Source organism: Delphinapterus leucas, chromosome X (assembly GCF_059928025.1).
Source record: "Delphinapterus leucas isolate spDelLeu-1000000601 "Yukka" chromosome X, BTC_Dleu_Yukka2, whole genome shotgun sequence".
NCBI lineage: Eukaryota > Metazoa > Chordata > Mammalia > Artiodactyla > Monodontidae > Delphinapterus > Delphinapterus leucas.
Genome location: NC_143150.1, coordinates 40,324,012 through 40,342,616, shown reverse-complemented (window position 1 = coordinate 40,342,616; position 18,605 = coordinate 40,324,012). Strand labels below are relative to the sequence as shown.

General features: G+C 47.7%; 1 protein-coding gene across 2 annotated transcripts; it reads right to left on the bottom strand.

The window, feature by feature from the left end:
- Positions 1–15,619: 15,619 nt before the first annotated feature.
- Positions 15,620–18,288, bottom strand: RIPPLY1 (ripply transcriptional repressor 1). 2 transcript variants are annotated; one of them, XM_022566424.2, is made up of 4 exons: positions 18,146–18,288; positions 17,199–17,274; positions 16,519–16,583; positions 15,620–15,981 (listed from the first exon to the last, which is right to left on the bottom strand). In XM_022566424.2, exons 1-4 carry the CDS (start codon positions 18,286–18,288, stop codon positions 15,732–15,734), a joined length of 534 nt encoding a protein of 177 aa, XP_022422132.2. In that variant the 3' UTR covers positions 15,620–15,731. The 2 variants fall into 2 exon arrangements, with proteins under 2 accessions (XP_022422132.2, XP_089759977.1); XM_089903851.1 differs by having other exon boundaries at positions 17,220–17,274.
- Positions 18,289–18,605: the final 317 nt, after the last annotated feature.

The following is an 18,605-nucleotide window of genomic DNA, read 5'->3' as shown; positions in this document are numbered from 1 at the left end:
CTCCTAATTCAGTCTCAGTCCCATCTTGATATCCTGTAACGTGTGGACTACAAAAAGTTAACTACTATCAACTCACCTTATATAAAATAGTAGAGGAGAAGTAGGGAAATAAATTGATTACTCTATATAATTATGTACCTAAAAGATAAAGGCAGAAACTATGGGTAGCTACTGCAGTCCTCATTTCTGCAACTGGTCATCAGACCATAGTTGTGTTTTATTTATTTAAATTATACAATAAATTAACTACTTTTTGGTGTACAATTCTATGAATTTTTAAGGCAGGTATGTATTCCTGTGACCATCACCACAATTAGAATACAGAGCACAATTAGAATTCCCTCACCCCATAAAACTCCCTCATACGGTCCATCCCTTCATAGTCACCACTCTCTCCCCACCCCTAACAACCACTCATCAGTTTTCTGCCCAACATATAAAAGACCAGATGTTTGCTTTCCCAGAATCCCTGCCCCTTGCAGCCATGTGACCAAGGACTGGTTAATCAGATGCTTCTGCCTGAATCTCTCAATCTATAGCAAAGCAGGAGGAAAAGTGGAGAATACATTCTGGTGGCAGTGGTGGCATCTCCACATCAACACTCTGGTTCCGAAGTAGGACTTAAGGTGCTTGTGGATGCCCAGACTTCATCCCCCCTTTTTTTGAGGGGGGAGCTTCTTAGTGCATCTTTGAGCCCCAACAGTTCAATAAAGTCTTTTTCTGCTTTTGCCAGCCAGAATCTATTTCATTGGCTATCTAAAGTAAGATTGATACATGTGACACCAGGAGCCCTGTAGCACTGAATCCCTCGAGGTCAGGTAAGCAAATTATCCTGGTAGCTACATTCCTGGGCTTCCAATCACTGGCAGAAGGGCATTTTATCCTTAATCTCACATTATACTGCAGCTTCCATTTCTGTCATCAGAACTATACCTTTTCCGCCATCCCAAAAGCACCAAGCAGTAGATTTCCTAGCCTCTAATTCTGTTTGTCTTCCTTTGAGGGTAATGTCTTTTCTTTATGGCTGCTTTTAAGATCTTGGTGTTGCCAATGTTCTGCAGTTTCTTACGATTTATCTAGCTTTTAAAAAAGTCGTGTTTGGCATTAATTATTAAATTTTGATTATCAACTATCATTCTCCAAGACCTGCATACCTTTTGCACAGGCCAAACAGGCAAGTTAAATGAGGATGTACTAGAAACCACCTCCCACCGCACATACACACACACACATCCTTCACATCTTTGGTGGGCACTCATCTGTGTGATTTCCCCAGGGATACAGTATTACCAGATACAGTGAATTCTACCTGGCCCTTCCTACCATAAATAGCCCTTATTACACCAGTCAGGGAGCAAAAGTGGTAGGTCTGCCAGTGGCTGGGTATTGCTATTTCAAATATTCATTCATAAACTAAGAACCATATGATGTACTTGCAGATCCACTGGACCCACTGTAGATGGATTCAGGGTAAAATTATATTTCTTAACTCCATGAGCCCTGACTCCAACCAATGGATGACCGTTGTGTTCTAAACTCTCCCGCTGCCCCCAACACTGGTCCTGGATGAATGTGAACTCATAGTCAGTGTCCAAAAGATTGAGAAGTATGAGTGTTTCCAGTTGCCCAGTGCATGGCTACCGTGGTAAATGACCACAGGCCCCTCTGGCTAGAAAGATAAAGGAAATCTAGGAAGAAAATCTACAACACATGCTTATGGTATTGCTGAGTCCTTCCTCAAGGGTACCTGGCTTTCCCTTCCAGGGCCTCTGGGTGTGTGAACTGACTTATATCTGCAAATAGGTGAGACTCATATCGAGCAGGACCCTGTGGGGCTCCTGGGCACACAAAAGCCTTCCTGTGTCCCCCATTTCTTGATTACAGGAAATAGGCTTCATTCGGCCTCCATGACCTTCCCTGGGTTCCAGGGAGCAGGTTCAAACAGTTGCTAATCAGGGAAGGAAGGGGATGTGGAGACAAGGAAGGAACAGTCAAGAGAAACAATAGTGCAGCCTTGGGGCAGGGTCCTGGTTCCCCCTTGAGGTACATATATTACAATATCTTTGAGCTGTTTTGCAGATACTGAAACCCCAACCTAGTGGGAGAAGTTAATTGTATGCTGCCCACACGCACGTAGACCCCAGACCAGCTGGAACCAGAAGGTTGATGATGCTGACGACCACTTACTTCACCACCAACCAATCAGAAGCATGTCCACGAGCTGATCACGCCCTCTTTGAACCATTACTGTAAAACTTCTCAGTACCCCCTCCAGGTCAGGGACACACAGTTTGAGGGCATTAGCCCGCTGTGGCCCCCTTTGCCTGGCAAAGCAATAAAGCTATTCTTTTCTGCTTCACCCAAAACTCTGTCCGAGATTTAATTCAGTGTCAGGGTACAGAGGCAGGATTCGGCTTCAAGAGGCCATGAATCTCCATCATAATAACTCAAATTAGATCTTTATTCACCAGAGAGAACTGTTTCGGCTACGCGGATCAAGTAGGAATTAGTAGGTTGCTCATCTATTTCCATCTAAAGTATCTGAAGAACAATTAGCCATTACTAAATTTCTCTGCAGGTCAAAAACATTCAGATTACTTCTCTGACCATGCTTCGGTCATGTTCACCATACTCACCCCATCTCTGGTCATTAAGTGCTGCTGCTTGTTCTTTGCTATTCTAAGATCCCATTATTCTCATTGAAATTAGCAAATTACTTTCAGTGGCAGCATCTCTCATCTCTGGCCTACTCAAGACTACCACGGTAGCATGTTCCAAGAGTGATAAGGCTCCTTTCATGAGTGTATTTTTCAATGTCTTGGGGAAGAGAACATCCCCTAGGTCCTATTGGGGGACACGGTTAGGATGTAGGTGAGTGGATCATATATCATAAATGTATTCCAATGTTTCTATTTCCTTAAGCCTTTGGAGAACTTCCTCTACATTATACCAAGGATATCTGGCATATCAACTTCATTTACTATGGGCTAATTTTCAGCCTTGGCTTCAACCAGCCAAGCAAATAGAACCACTGCCAATTGGGCAAGCTAGTAATTGAATCCAGAACCTCTGGTAAGTATTCAGGTGTTGATATATTTGGTCCAATCTAAAATTACATTCCTTCCTCCAAGGTATAGTATCCTTAAAATACATTCCCACACATATCCTCCAAATTTCTGCCATTATAAGTTAGCAAAATTTTGCAATTTCCTCCTTCCAGTTCAGACTTATATTTGTATCCTTGGAGCATACTGTGTTCTAACTCTAGTTATAGGCCTGGAAGCCACGAGAGGTGGTAGGCATGGTACGTGAGGAAAATTGGCATTCCCTCGCAAGTAACCTGAGGGTGTTCAGGTAAGGCAGGACCAGCCTCATCAAACTAGGGATGCTTCTAGGGCAAAGAAGTCTCATTGATGAAGTACTTACAGTCATCTGGATTCACCCAAACATCCTCATTTCTATTCTAGGAGGTCTCATCTAGCCAAACGAATGCCCTTACTTTCCCAAAAGTGACACCTGGAAAGGCTGTGAGTTCAATGTATACTGCAATTCAAAAACCCATAGGATAAGACTCTAATTTTCAGCTATGTGAAGCCGAATCTGGCCTCTGTACCCCGACACTGAATTATTGGAGACAGAGTTTTGGGTAAAGTAGAAAAGAATAGCTTTATTGCTTTGCCAGGCAAAGGGGGCCACAAGGGGCTAATGCCCTCAAAACTGTCTGTCCTGACCTGGAGGGGGTAATGAGAAGTTTTATAGTAATGGTTCAAAGATGGCATGAGCAGCTCGTGGACATTCCTCTGATTGGTTGGTGGTCAGGTAAGTGGGAGTGAGCATCATCAACCTTCTGGTTCCAACCGGTCTGGGGTCTTTGTCAACAAGAGATAAGAGAATACAAACTTACTGTCCTCTGTTTCTTGAGCTGGGAATTTAAATCCTAAGATTGCCATTTTCTGCCATTTTCTTTTTTTAAACCTCTACAACACAGTTAGAAGTTATCCCACTCCATAGTTCTTGAATTCATCATTAGTGCCCAAATAATCTGTAGTAGCAGCTACTTGGACCATCAAGCCTTGCGTTCAATAGGCACTTCATTGTAGATGCCCACCAGTGATGATTTGATTGGTTTGCCATTATGTGTCATGAACTACCAGTATCTCATCTTCTAATACTAACAGAATTATCACTGCTTTCAAATCCAATCAGGCTATCTAATCAATTCCAGTTCTGCATTTTATTTTCTTTTTCTTTAAATAAATTTTTATTTATTTATTGGCTGTGTTGGGTCTTTGTTGCTGCACACAGGCTTTCTCTAGTTGCGGCGAGCGGGGGCTACTCTTCGTTATGGTGCGCGGACTTCTCATTGTGGTGGCTTCTCTTGTTGCCGAGCACGGGCTCTAGATGCGTGGGCTTCAGTAGTTGTGGCTCGCAGGCTCTAGGGTGCAGGCGCAGTAGTTGTGGCGCACGGGCCTAGTTGCTCTGCAGCATGTGGGATCTTCCTGGACCAGGGCTCGAACCATTGTCCCCTGCATTGGCAGGCAAATTCTTAACTACTGCGCCACCAGGGAAATCCCCCCATTTTCTTGAACACTTGAGCACTCCTGGTACTACATCCTTCATTGGTCATGGTTCAGTTTCAGAGAGCAGAAGCCACTCTAGCTAGTTTAAAGAGGAAGCAATTTATTACAGGGTATCAATAGGTATAGAATTATATTTAGGAGGGCTGAAGAAACAGATGCTATGTTGAGCCTTCAAGAATGACCCTTGGGACTTCCTTGGTGGCACAGTGGTTAAGAATCCTCCTGCCAATGCAGGGGACACGGGTTCGAGCCCTAGTCCGGGAAGATCCCACATGCCGCGGAGTAACTAGGCCCATGCGCCACAACTACTGAGCCTGCGTGCCACAACTACTGAGTCCGCGTGCCACTACTACTGAAGCCAGTCCACCTGGAGCCCGTGCTCCACAACAAGAGAAGCCATGGCAATGAGAAGCCCGTGCACCACGACAAAGAGTAGCCCCCGCTCGCCGCAACTAGAGAAAACCCGAGTGCAGCAACAAAGACCCAACGCAGCCAAAAATAAATAAATAAATTTAAAAAATGATTCTCAAGGCCACATCACAAAACCAAGCCATCAAAGAGTGCTGCTATCTCTCCATACAGTCAAGAAATTTCTGGCTCCAGAGCCATGTCACTATTGCCACAATCTGGAAGCCATGACTACTGCCACCAGCTCCAGAAACATGCCACATATAGTACAACCTGCACCAGCAAAATGGGTGCAACATGCACTGCCTCTTGACTCCCATGTATTTAATAACTGGACCGTGGGACTTCTGCTAACCCTCCTGCAGAATAACTAAACATCTCAACCGCTATGCTTGGCAGCAGAAATGAAGCAAAAGCCGTGTTACACCTTCCAAATCTCATGCCTGTGCATCTGATTAGCTGCACCTAAATCATATTCAGAATCTCAGCTGCAAGGAAATCTGGAAAGTGTGTATTTGTGAGTGTGTGTGTCTTTATATACTTTCTATCAACTGCATGACACACTAGGATGAGGGTAGAATGGAGTTGAATACCAAGCTACCATATCTACCTCATCAAAGATTTGGTATATTTGCCTTGAACCCCAATTCCAAGATCACAGGAAATCCAGAGTTCTTTCTGTGATTTTGTCTCTATTTTCTTCTGTTTCTCTGAATCATTCTCTGCTTCTAAACGCACACAGGCTTTCTGGTGCCTCTAATCAGAACCTGGCCAAAAACTCCACCCTTCTCACTATCTTCTAAAAGAAATCAAAATACAATAAGTAGTACATGATGATTTTTGTATTTTCCCTCAAGATTTGTGAGGTTATAGGAGAGAAAGTCCATATCAAGGAGCACATAGCCATCTGCCATCTCACTGCTCCTGTCTTTTTCCTCACTTACTCTTGAAGCTGATCCCTCAAGTTCCTGTCCTTCCATGAGTCCACAGTCTTCGTATATGACTCTCCCTGTGATACTTTTAATAATTTTATTTTTATTCCCATTACTCTCCTTTTTTTTTTTTTTTTTTTTTGTGGTACGCGGGCCTCTCACTGTTGTGGCCTCTCCTGTTGCAGAGCATAGGCTCCGGACGCGCAGGCTCAGCGGCCATGGCTCACGGGCCCAGCCGCTCTGCGGCATGTGGGATCTTCCCAGACCGGGGCACAAACCCGTATCCCCTGCATCGGCAGGTGGACTCTCAACCACTGCACCACCAGGGAAGCCCCCCATTACTCTCCTTTAATCTTACTTTTTATGTTTCATTCAGCAAACGTTTTGGTCAGTTGGGATGTCTTCTACCATTTTTACTGTTGCCCTTGTGCCTGCGGTAATTCTTTTATAGACTATTTGTAAGTTTTTCCACTATTTTAGAGCACTTTTTAAAATTTCCAGTATCTTTTTGGAATTTGAATAGCGTGAGTCCTTAAGGTGGTTTCTAGAAAAAGAATTCATTTTGCTAACATGCTGAGTACGTTTGGAATGGCATAATATGTTCATTATACTCATATGTGAAGGCAGCTTAGCTTTGGAGAAATAACATGAATTGAGGATTTTGTAAGCTATTGCCAATGGCAGCTACCAAACGTCACCACCCCCAGCAATTCGAGCAAAGCTACTGCTCCAATATGCACAGTTTTGTACACAGAGCCTCTTGGACAGCTTCCCCAAGTTGATTAGGAAATGGAGTATCCAGGAAAGTTGGGCAGACAGAAAAACGGAAATATTTCAGCTACCTCTAGGAGTGAAGCCACGAGCTTCAGTTCCTCCAGTAATTTACCTGAACTGCTTTTATGCCAGATCTCCAAGGGTTTCTCTCAGAAATGTCTGGGGCTTATGCCTGCGTTTTTTTTTTTTTTTTTTTTTGCGGTACACAGGCCTCGCACCGTTGTGGCCTTTCCTGTTGCGGAGCACAGGCTCCGGACGTGCAGGCTCAGCGGCCATGGCTCACGGGCCCAGCCACTCCGCGGCATGTGGGATCCTCCCGGACAAGGGCACGAACCCGTGTCCCCTACATTGGCAGGCGGACTCTCAACCACTGTGCCACCAGGGAAGCCCCTATGCCTGCATTTTGAAAGGCAGATTATTATACTGAAGTTTCTTTCACAGTGCTTATTAAAATGCAACTCTATATAACATTTTACAATTTTCAGACTGACTTCGTCATCTAACTATTCACTCAAACCTCATTTCCAGCAAACCTAAAGAGGTTGATAGGCTAAGGACTGTCCCCATTTTAGAGATGAGGACACTTAGTCAATAGTCCAACATACTACAGAACCTGAACAAGTACCTGAGTCAAGTCTCCTGATTCTGCTGCTCTTTCCTTTCCACAACACTGCCCCTACCTCAGAAACTACTAGCCATTAATAAAATCTGATAAGTTTACAAACAAGGGATTTTTATTGTAAACTTTTCTTACCTATGGAAATTGTCATCAGTTTTCCAAAAGTGCTTGATAATTAAACAAGTTTCCATGGATCAGTTTAAGCAGGGGATATTCTCACTGTTAGCCCAAGGCAAAGCCCCTACTCCCAGGCTCATAATTTCATGACATAGTCCCGTCACTCCTGGGTGTCCATGAAAGAGCTACACACAACTAGAAGCTCAATATGAAATTTGATTTTAAATTGAAGTTGCTCCCCAGGTCCTCAGAGGACCTCAGGGGAAGGTGAGGAAATGGAACAAGTACACCCTCTCTGTCCAGCATAGACATGGGCTGGGACAAGACTCTGGCCCTTGGCAAACCTTCCTAGGTGTTGTGGGTTGAAGGAGGAGATTTCATGGCTGAATCCCACCACTCACCCTGCTTCTCTTCAAGGCTTTCCACTGAGAAAGCACAGAACGATTAAAACAGCAAGCAAAGTGTCATTTATTAATAAAAGCTTGAATCGAGAATTCAGCATACACTAGGTAACCCCTCCTCCCCTCTTTCTCTCTTTCTGTTGTAGGTTTCTCTGCTTTAACAAATGGATTGGAAAACACAACTTAAGCTACTCCTTCTCTGAACCTGAGAAGCTAGGTCTTCAGTACAAATGTGGCCTGTGCCAATCATCCAGAGCAGGTGGACCCAACAATATGGTCACAGATGTATATCACTTTTCACTATGATGACCGTGCTCCCTGGTACCCTAATGATTGATCTCAATCAGATTAGCAGCTCTTATGCAGGAAGATCTAAGAAAGAGGTATACCAAACACCAGAATTGTAGGTGAAAAACTTTGTTCTCTGCCATGGACCAAGACTGAAGTGTGGCGAGAGGGTTAAAAATGTTCCCTTTCCTGGGCTTCCCTGGTGGCGCAGTGGTTGAGAGTCCGCCTGCCGATGCAGGGGACACGGGTTCATGCCCCAGTCCGGGAGGATCCCACATGCCACGGAGCGGCTGGGCCCTTGAGCCATGGCCGCTAAGCCTGCGCGTCCGGAGCCTGTGCTCCGCAACGGGAGAGGCCACAACAGTGAGAGGCCCGCGTAGCGTACCGCAAAAAAAAAAAAAAAAAAAAAAAAAAAAAGTTCCCTTTCCCTAATATGAGAGAGAGTACACTTGCTGTTCCACACATGTCTGTTGCGGAGGAGTTGATTTTGATGCTGCCTCCCTCTCAGGTTTCCATGGTAATGACAGAGTGAGGAGCAAGTGACAGCAGAAACAAATTCAGTGCCACTCAGAGATCCAATGCTCCAGGAGGAAGTAACAAGATTCCCCTCATAGCTGAAACAAGCTTGCCAGGGTTTCCAAGTAACATAGGGCCTGAGGAGGAGGTCTTTGGTCTCAATGATCTGTTATCCCAGTAGGGCTTGTGCTGCTGCCAGTGTCTCAGAATGAGAGGAGCCCTGCCTCTGGCACTGACACTCGGGCATGCATTCTCTACCCCCCAGAGTCATGTCAAACGACACCAAGAGCTATTATCATACTGCTTCCCTTAGTGCCTGCACACAGGTGCTGCCATTGGGACCCATGCTGATGACACACATCAACACTTCCCAATCTTTGTACTGACTCAGGGCAGAGTTGCCCTTCTGAGCCCCTGATGGCTCTGTCCAACATGAGATGAGTGGCTAAATCAAGTTGGCTGTGAGTACAGGACAGCAGTTAATTTCTCAGCAGTGCCCACAGCTTGGCTGGGGAGATGTTCATCTCTCCTCAAACCTGTCATCTGACATTTAATTGTATTATTGGCATGTGTTGGAGATGTGGCTATCTTGGGTCACCAGTCCTAGTAACTTGCTGTCATTTCTTTTAGGAAAATAACATAGTTTGACAGTTTATCGGAGCTACCCTGGCCTCAGTAGAAGCAGGAAACCTGTTGTCAGAGTGCAGTGATGTGGCTACCAAACAATAAAGCTGTACCCTGGGTTATAGACACGTCCCGTTTAGCCGGAGCTCAAGGCCCTGGACGATTGCAAGGGTTGGTGGAAAAACCCTGGACTCAGCATAAGATTCAGGGGTCCAGTCTTGGTCCCTGTACTGACTTGCCGTGCAACACTGAGCCAATCACTTCTCTTCCCATCATATTCAATTTCCTCGTTGAAAAATGGGAATATCTCATGGGGCGTAGTAAGAGACTCAAATGAGATCATGGAAGCCAAGCTGCTCTGAAGTGCAGAAAGAGCCCAGCATGTGTGTAAAACAAGCTTACTAACATTCACAGGATAGTGAAGGACAAAGGTGTACAGTCCAAGGTACTTGAAAGTATCCCTGGAGAAAAGCAAGTGTCTTAGCCCATGTCTCGCCCACAAGCCTTAGGTAAGTGTTGACAGCACTTCCCTCGGCAAGACAGCAGGCTTGGAGGCACCAGGGACCTAGTAGAGCTAGATAGGGGAAGTCAAGAGGAGTCAAAGATGTAATTACTGAAATGACAGCATCTGTCAAAAAAGGAAAATGATTATATATATGCACACATTCGATATATATATACACACACACCACACACAGAGATGTATTATCTCATATCTGTAATGTGCCAAGTACTCTGCTAAGTGTTTTACATGTATTGTCTCATTTAATCCATACAATTACCCTGTTAAATTAGCATTATTATCATCCCTATCTTATAGATGAAGGAACTGAGGCTTACAGACTAATTTGCTATTTTGGCCATCATCATTCAGCTAGAAAAAAACAGTATTTGAAACCCAGGTGTAGTGTGACTCCAGAGCCTGTTCCTATAACCACCGGGCACTAAATTGCTAGCCATAGAAGGTGCGTGGGCCTCCTGATCCCTTGCCCGGTGCTGTCGGTCCAGGCTCAGTTTAGAGCTCAACCACTAGGGGGCGCTGCCTCCCCTGCTGTTAATGGACAGCGGTTGAATTGCTTAGGGACTTGTGGGAGCTGGCCGTTCTCTCCCAGGGATAGAAGACTTCTGGAAGAACCCAGAGCCCGACTCCAGGTTGTTCATGGGTTCTCCCTCAACCCCTTTTCACACTTGGCCCCAAGCCCCAGATGTCCCCAATGATGGGGCTAGAAATGCCTTTGCATGACAGTTTATGTGCTTCTCTTCCATGTAGGCCACAGACCAGGTGAGCAGCCTGCCCTTATGAGACTCTCAAGGGGGATGAGTAGAAAGGTAGCAGGAGCCAGGTGATTAAGAGCCAGCACTCTAGCTACACAGTCCCGGGTCTCCCCCAGCTGCCCCACTTCCTGACCTCTCCAAGCCCCCATTTCCTATCTGTAGGCATGAGGATAGCACGCCCACCCTGCTGGGATTTGATGAGCCTTGCTCGGGATAAAGCATGTGCGGTGCTGAGCTCAGTGCCTGGCGCATCTCTGGAGAGCTGGGCCACTGGTAGTTTCTCCTTCTGGGCCCAGACCCTTCAGCCAGAAGGAAGCTCACCCAGCCAGGGCCCGGTCCACACAGAGGCTGCACAGCGCTGAGGGGTGGGAACAGAAGTCCCTCATCCGCCCCTGGCCTCTGGTAGCCCTGTGCCCCAAAGAGCCCAGGCTGCGTGAGAGGCTGCCACTGCCCAGCAGGAGGCCCCCAAATATCCCTCCCTCGGTGACACCTTTCAGTGGCCCTCACCTCTTCGTGGCCCAGAATTGTTCCTAATGTCTGAGTCACTTCCTTCCAGCTGGAATTGAAACCTTTCCTTTCCTGCCCTCCCACAAATTTAATCCTTCACCAAGCCCTGTAGATTCCAACTCCTGAAAGCACTGGGGCTCTGGAGTGAGACAGACCTGAGTACTGGTCCTGCTGCTTATCACTGGTGTAACCTGGGCAAATGCTGTAATCTCTCCAATCTTGGCTCAGCCACTGATTCATGGTGCAACCTCGAGCAGATTCCTTTACCTCTCTGGACCTCAGTTTTCTCATCTATAAAATGGGGATAATAATAGTACTTATGTCTCAGGGTTGTTGTAAGGATTAAATGAGGTAATAATGTAAAGTGCCTGGCACTTAGAAGGGGCCATGCTCCTAGTAGCCTCTACGCAAACACACAAACCCAGGGACAAAAACCTAACTCTTAGTTTTCTCCTTCATAAAGGGGCATAATAACAGTGTCGCTCTCCGAGGATTGTTGCGATCATAGTGCTGTAGGAGATCATGGGGGTAATGTGAGCAGCAAGTGCCTGGCAGAGGGTGTGGCTACCACTTCCTGAGGACTCGCTCTTTGCCAGGTTTTCTACCTGGGTTTGTGTGCTTGCCTGGAGGTTGCTACAGGACTTGCCAGCTGGGGAGTAAACCCAAAACATAGTAACCAACACCAGGCCCCCGATTGGTCCAATCAGTGAACTCAGGCCACCTAACAACTTTGTTCGGGAGGATTCACCACCATTTTACAGCAGGGGCCTGGGGCGGAGAGGAGACAAACTGCCCACTAGATAACCACACAGGTACAGTCTGCGGGGAGGGGAGAGAGGAGGGGGTTGGTAACAACCACTGGGGTCGGGGAGGTGGCTTTCCTTGCCCAGAGAAAGGGGAGAAAATAGGCAACTCTTTTAATGAGCATGTGCAGCATGTGTGTGTGTGTGTGTGTGTGTGTGTGTGTGTGTGATAATCAGGGACGACAGAGATGGAGGTGAGAGGGTTGAGAGCACAGAGCTGACCTTGACACCTGAGGGGAGTGGGTCTCTGGAGAGAACCAACAGTGGCAGATATGGTATTTGAACCCAGGTACATCTGCCTCCAAAGCCCATGCTATTAATCACTACAATATTAATGCCTGGCACAGAGTAGGTGCTCAATAAATATTTGTTTAATGAAGGAATTTATACTGCTGCCTCTTTCTGGAAAGTTTTCTCTCTCCATCTCTACCTGAGCCCATCCTTCAAGGCCCAGCTCAAATGAAGTCTCACACTCAACCGATTTGCCCTCTTTCGGCTGCTATGGGGTGGGGGAAACGGGAGGCAGCAGTGCTGGGATGAGGAAGTATGGGGCACTAGGATGGGCCAGCTAGGGTGGAGCCAGAGGAAGGACTCAGTTTTGCAAAGATTATTTTTCCCCCTGAGTTTGTGCACTGGATCTGAAGTTGCTACAAGGACTGGATACACCCATAACAAGGTAATTCACACTGGGCTCTGATTAGTCAGAACGGTGAATTCCAATCACTTAGCAACCATATCTGGGGAAGAGGATTGGAAGCCATTTCAGGGCAGGGGACTGGGAGGAAAATGAGACAAAATGGCTGCCACTGACCAAGGCACATGCGCAGTACGGGGGAGGGGGGGGAGTCAGAAGAGCTCATTCTGAATTAAGAATTACTGCTCCAAGGGTTTTAGGGTGCTTAAGCCACTGGGGATTTAAGGATTTGTAATTCTATGCTATATAATACCCTAAAACCAAGGATATTGGGATTCCAAGGATTTTAAACCTCTACTACCTATGGTACAAGGACTCGAGCAATTTCTGAGATATGAAATGCTCAAATGAAATGAAATGCTGGGAGCTTAGGACACAAAACAAGGATTTTAAACGGAACGCTGGACATGTGGACATGTTAAAATACTAATCCCCCTTTGACTTCAAATCAATCTTGGTTTAACCCTTAGGATAGTGGTTTCCAAATAGTCTTCTTCACAATCTAGGGATCTCTGAAGGTGCCTCACAGAAAGGGGGTGGAGAGAGTTCGTTTACAGAGAGAGGACACCAAGGTAGGAATTCTTTTTTATTTTTTAAATTTATTTATTATACAGCAGGTTCTTTTTAGTTACCTATTTTATACCTTTTAGTGCATATATGTCAATCCCAATCTCCCAATTCATCCCACCACCCCAGGTAGGAATTCTGTGTCTCCCATTGTGGCTCCGGCCAGGGCAGCTCCATCTTTATTTGGTTGGTATGTTGGCTTTCTGCATTCAATTCAAAAGAAGGGTGTTCCTGCTGAAGCACAAAAAATAAGTTGAAGCCACGTTTGGCCTCTGTTTCTTTGTTTGTTTGTTTAATGGGGGACAAACACTACAAAGATGCTGTGACTGGTAAACCATCAAATGGTGCCAAGGAGCTCAGGTGGAGATGACCGATAAATCAGTCGTTAGTTGAACAAAAACCAGTCATTAGCTGACCCTAGCCTACTAATTCATTTCTGTTATAAAATTAATAATAACCACTACTACAACTATGATTACTATGAATACTACCACTTATTATTTGCTTTTACTATGTGCCAGGAGTTGTGCTAATTACTTTGCATATATTATCTCACTGAATCCTTACAACAATCCTGAGAGGAAGTATCATGACTTTCCCCATTTTACAGATGAGGAGACGGGTTCAGAGTGGATAAGTAACTTGCCCAAGGTCATACAGCTAGCACATGGTAAATTCCACTTTACCTACAAGCAGAAACAGAATGGCCTAAAGGAATTAAAGTGATCAAAGGGCAACTGCCTGGCAGCCTTAATTAAGGAACAAGGTTAAATTCTGACCAATAGGTGGCACCAGTGTGTGAGTTGCGTGGCCTGTTTAAGGCTGTGTCCAATTCAGGGAAGTCCCAGTGAGGGCTCAGAACTGAAGCAGCCTGTCTTAAGCTGAGAGAGGAGAGAAAGAGAGATGGCCAGCGTTTCGCTACTGAATCAGATAATGCTACCCTGTCCTGTCCGTAGCTCAGCAAAGATATGGGAAGCCAGCAAGTGGGGGGACAGAGCTCGTTCTACCAAGAACTGCTTTAGGAAGACCTGAGAATCTTTTTCCTTCAACATTTCCTGGGCACCTCCCTTGTGCCAGGCAGTGTGCTGTGCAAAGAAGTCACGTAGGGATATCAAACACAAACACAGTCGCATCTTACTGCACAGAAAGGGAGGTAGATGCTATGGTGGATGAGGTACTGAATGATGGGGGCACCCAGCCTGGGCTTGGGGGTCTGGGGAGGCTTCTCACAGGAGACATGTCTGAGCTAGTCCTGTTGCATGCATGAGAGCTTATCAGATACAAAAGTGGAAAAGCATTCCAGACAGAGGATTAAAGCCACAGAGGGATTAGAAAGCATGACACATTCAAAGACAGGCAGCATGAGCTTCGAGTGTTGAGATAGGAATCTGAAGAGATAGGCAAGAACCAGGTAATTGAACGGCCTAGAATATCAAGTTGAGGACTTGATTTGTGAATGTCTGAGTAGAGAAGCTATGGATTCTCAAGAGAACCTGTGATTTAAAAAAAAAAAGTCCAACTGTTGGTGAGGCAATGAAAAGCCATGATAGGGCTTTAAGCAGGGGGCACAACATGGTCTGATCTGGTGGCCAGTGTAGACGATGAATTGCAGAGGGAAAAGGAAGGCTGATTGGGGCAGGGGTGGGCCTGAGGGCCTGAGCTGTGGCAGATACAAAGGGACTTGAGAAGGTAAAATTGATAGGACTTAGTAGCCTCCCAAGGCCCCTCCCCACATGCACAGGCTCATAGCCAAGGCTGCACCTCTCACCTCTTCTCCCAGCCCCAGCCCTGCTTCCAACATTTAAGCTGCCCTCTGGGGGCCTTTTTGTTCCCTTTCCAAGCTGTCTTTGAGGTTTAATCAAGCCTGATTGCACAAGCTGACGAAGAGGGCCTGGCCCCATGTTGGGCCTCCCGTGGTACATTCCCACGAAGAAGGATCTGTCAACTGACCTCAGGTAGAGCAATGAAGTGGCCTTGAGCTGGTGTCTGACCCTCTCCCCATGGGTTCACAACGCGGGCAGAGTTCAGTTAAGAAATCAGTCCAGTTCCAGGAAAAAAGGTAAACATCATCTAGTTTATTTTTCTCCTGATTCATCTCATGCCAACACACAGACCCCAGTAGATAAGGGCCAAAAGGGGGGAGGTCCCCAAAGCAAGTTGAGTTTTTAGATGTCCCCTTCCTTTCCTGCAAGTTCCATCAGAAAGGCACCCCAGCTGTGCTTGCATCTGGTGTTGGTATCAAATCCGTGGAGGTGAAGCCAGAAGTCAGACTTTCCATGGGGAGACAGGAGTATGTGGCCACGTAGAAGGCTGGAGAGTCAAAAAGCCCTGAAGAGTGACAGTTCCCCTCTGCGTGGCAATGCTCTGTCCTCATCTGCTCCCTGGGGGCTTCAGAAAGCAAGTCTTCCTTCCCCTAGGCTTCCTAGGACGCTCTCACTGGCAACACAACAGCAGCCCAGTGAGATGCCAGAGGCCTGGGCTCGCAGGCCTGTTGGGTATAGCCAGGGTGAGCCGGTGTCTTGAGGACCCAACTTTCAATCCAGAGAGCTGTGCCTGGAGATTCCTGGCTAATCGACGCCCTGAAGCCTTGCCAGGCATACCGGACCCCAATTAGACTCTGACTGGCTCAGTTGGGACAGATCAGGAGCAGGGAGGGAGAGGGAGCTGAGGCCCTGTGCGGCGCTGGCCCTGGCGCCTTCACACACCCTTCTGGCCCTTTTTCATCTGCTTCCTCCTCCTCTTCTCTGTCCTCCTCCTCCTCCTCGCTGGCTGAGTCCTCATAGAGGTTGATGGTTGCCTGGACAGGGAAGTTCTGCAGTAAAATCTCCCCATCGCTGTACAGGTAGTCAAAGGAACGGGATTTAGGCCAGAAGAGCCTGTGGACAGAGAAGAAACACGGCCCCCACTTAGGGCACATATGTGCAGAGGGGTCAGTAGGGCCAAGAAGGAAGCCAGCCTGTAAACCCCTTCTACCTGCAGTAATGGGATGACAGGGAAAAGAAGAAAGGGTGCTTTGTAACAGAACCTTCTGGATTGTTACAAAATGGCTCCAGACAGGAAGGTCCATAGCTCATAGCTGTGGGGAACCCCAGCCCCGGCATGTATCAGTCCTGACACTGATCCCACCGCCCACCTCTGAAGGCCTCCAGCCAAGCATTCTCTAGCCCTGTGTCCTCCATCTCCTACTAAGGCTTTCTTCACTGACCCCTCCATAGGGGCTTAGGGGTCATTGACAATGACCCCAGGGAAGGCAACCTTGGCCAAGTCCCTTAACCTCTCTGGGCTTCTGTTTCCTGTTCTATGAAATAGTGATCGTAGCAGTGCCTCCCTCCTCCTGCCTCACAGGGCTGTTGTGAGGATTCAAAGGGCGAATGGATCTATGTCAAGTTCCAAGTCTGGTGCCAGAAGCTTACCTGACAGGGTGATGGAACTCAGAGTCAACCTTGGTGACCTCGGCACCTGTTGCCCCACCGGCAGCCTGTCCAAAGCAAAAGCTAGCATGTGGCTCAAAGTGTATGGCCAGATAACTGCCTCTTCCATGTCAGGGGTCAGCAGCCTGTAGGTAAGATGGTCTAGAAGAGAGCTCAGACATCTCTGGGGTCCAGTCCCCACCCCCCCAGTAAGGGGGTCTGTCCTGGTTCTAGTTGAACAACAAGTGGACAGAGTCCGGGGGGTTGTTTGCTTTCCTGCCCCTGTTCTAACACCTGTTTGGAGACCGTCCAGGGCACAGAGTCCTACTGGAGCAGACAAGACGCAGGGGCGGAGTGGAGGTGGGCGAGAGCACCGGGGTTGGGTGCCAGGAGACCGGGACGCTAGTGCCAGCTGCACCGCGGACGTGCTGTGGAGCCTGCCCTCATCCCTCCCGCACTCTGGACCTCAGGCTCTTCATCTTCTAAATTACCCAGAAACCTCAGCTCCGCCTTCCTCCCAGAGCTGTTGTGGGAATCAAAAGTCGGCAAGGCTGGGAAGGTGCTTTCCGGGGACTGCAGCCCTGGACAGAGGTCGGGGGCTCTCTGGGAAGGGACCAGTTCAGCGTGCCTGCACATGGTCATGTGTGTGTGCGCGAACACATGGAACAGGGGCTCAAACTCACCAAATCCACAGGTTTCCTCACCTGCCTTGGGAGGTCATTTGTAGAGGAGAGCCAGGGTCTCCAAAGACAAGCTCCTCTAGGACAAAGGGGAGAGGTCAGCTGGTGGAGGGAGAAGAGACGGGGCTCCCTGAGATAACAAAAGAGGCCTGCCAAAAACGTGGCTCGGACTCCGTCTCCTTCAGGAAGCATTTCTTAAGGACCCTGAGTCCAGGTCAGGACAAACGCCCCTCCTCTCTGCTTCCACAGTGTTATCACACTGTTCCGTGATTAGCTGTTTACTCGCCTTAGAGCTTCTTAAGGGCAGATTTATGTTCAATCATATCTGAATCCCCAACACCTAGCGTAATGCCTGGTACACGGTAGGTGTTTCTGTAAATGTTTGGTGAACGGTAAATGTTTGGAGGAATGAATGAGGGGTGGGTGAAAACTATCTTGCCCCCGCTCCAGGAAGTAGAGCTCACAGTTCTACCCTCTTCCTGGGCTGGGGAAAGGGGCCAAAAATATTTCTGGGTCCACTGCTTCCCCACTACCTTTTCCTGCCAAAGGTAGGAAAAGAGCAAATGGAAATCTTATGGGGTGGTCAGGAAAGAGACGGTCCTTCAGTCACAGACCTCTGGGGACTTTGGACCTCTTTCCCCTCTCTGCAGCCTAGGTCATGTTCAACCCACATTTCATGGCAATCTCCCCCTTTGCCCCTCGGTGGACTGGGCAACTTGGCCCATGAGGGCCTGGCTGCTTGGCTTTCAGCTTTGGCAATGCCCACTGTCCCCAAGTCCCCTCCTGCCAGCCGGAAGGATTAGTGACATGAAGAGCCAGTTGAGATATTGGCGCCTGAGATGGGGAGGGGGCACAGAGAACAGGGGTGCCCTGGACATCTCATTTCCTTTCCTCTCCCAGGAACCCCACTAAGACTGAGTTCAAATTGCCAAGGGCCAAGTTCCACTTACCGTTCACTTCTGCCTACTTCTTGTCTAGAGGAGAGAAAGGGCGATGGGTTTCCCAGGCCAGGGAGCGCCAGGGGGCCTTGTGCTAGGGCTGGAGCTGAGGCCGGGGCCAGGGCCGGGGCTGTGGCGCGAGCAGCAGGGTCCATCCTTAGGGTGTCAAGGCCAGGCAGGCTGTGGGGTCCTCCTATTTCTGAGAATCTCCCGCACTCTTTTGGCTTTTCCTGGGAGACCCTTTTATAAGGCCTGCCTGGACTCATAAATTATTCAGGGCCGTGCAAGGATGGGCTCCCTGACGGGTAGGGTAGGGGAGGGGAATGAAGATTTAGGAAAAGGGGCTCAGGGAGGGAGAACTGTGTCGCTGGGTGTGAAATCTCTCCCAGTTGAATAAACAGAGAGTCAGTGGGGGGCAAGGAGTTCTCTTTACCTCCAAGTCAGAAAGGAAAACACAAAAGGGGCAAATCGC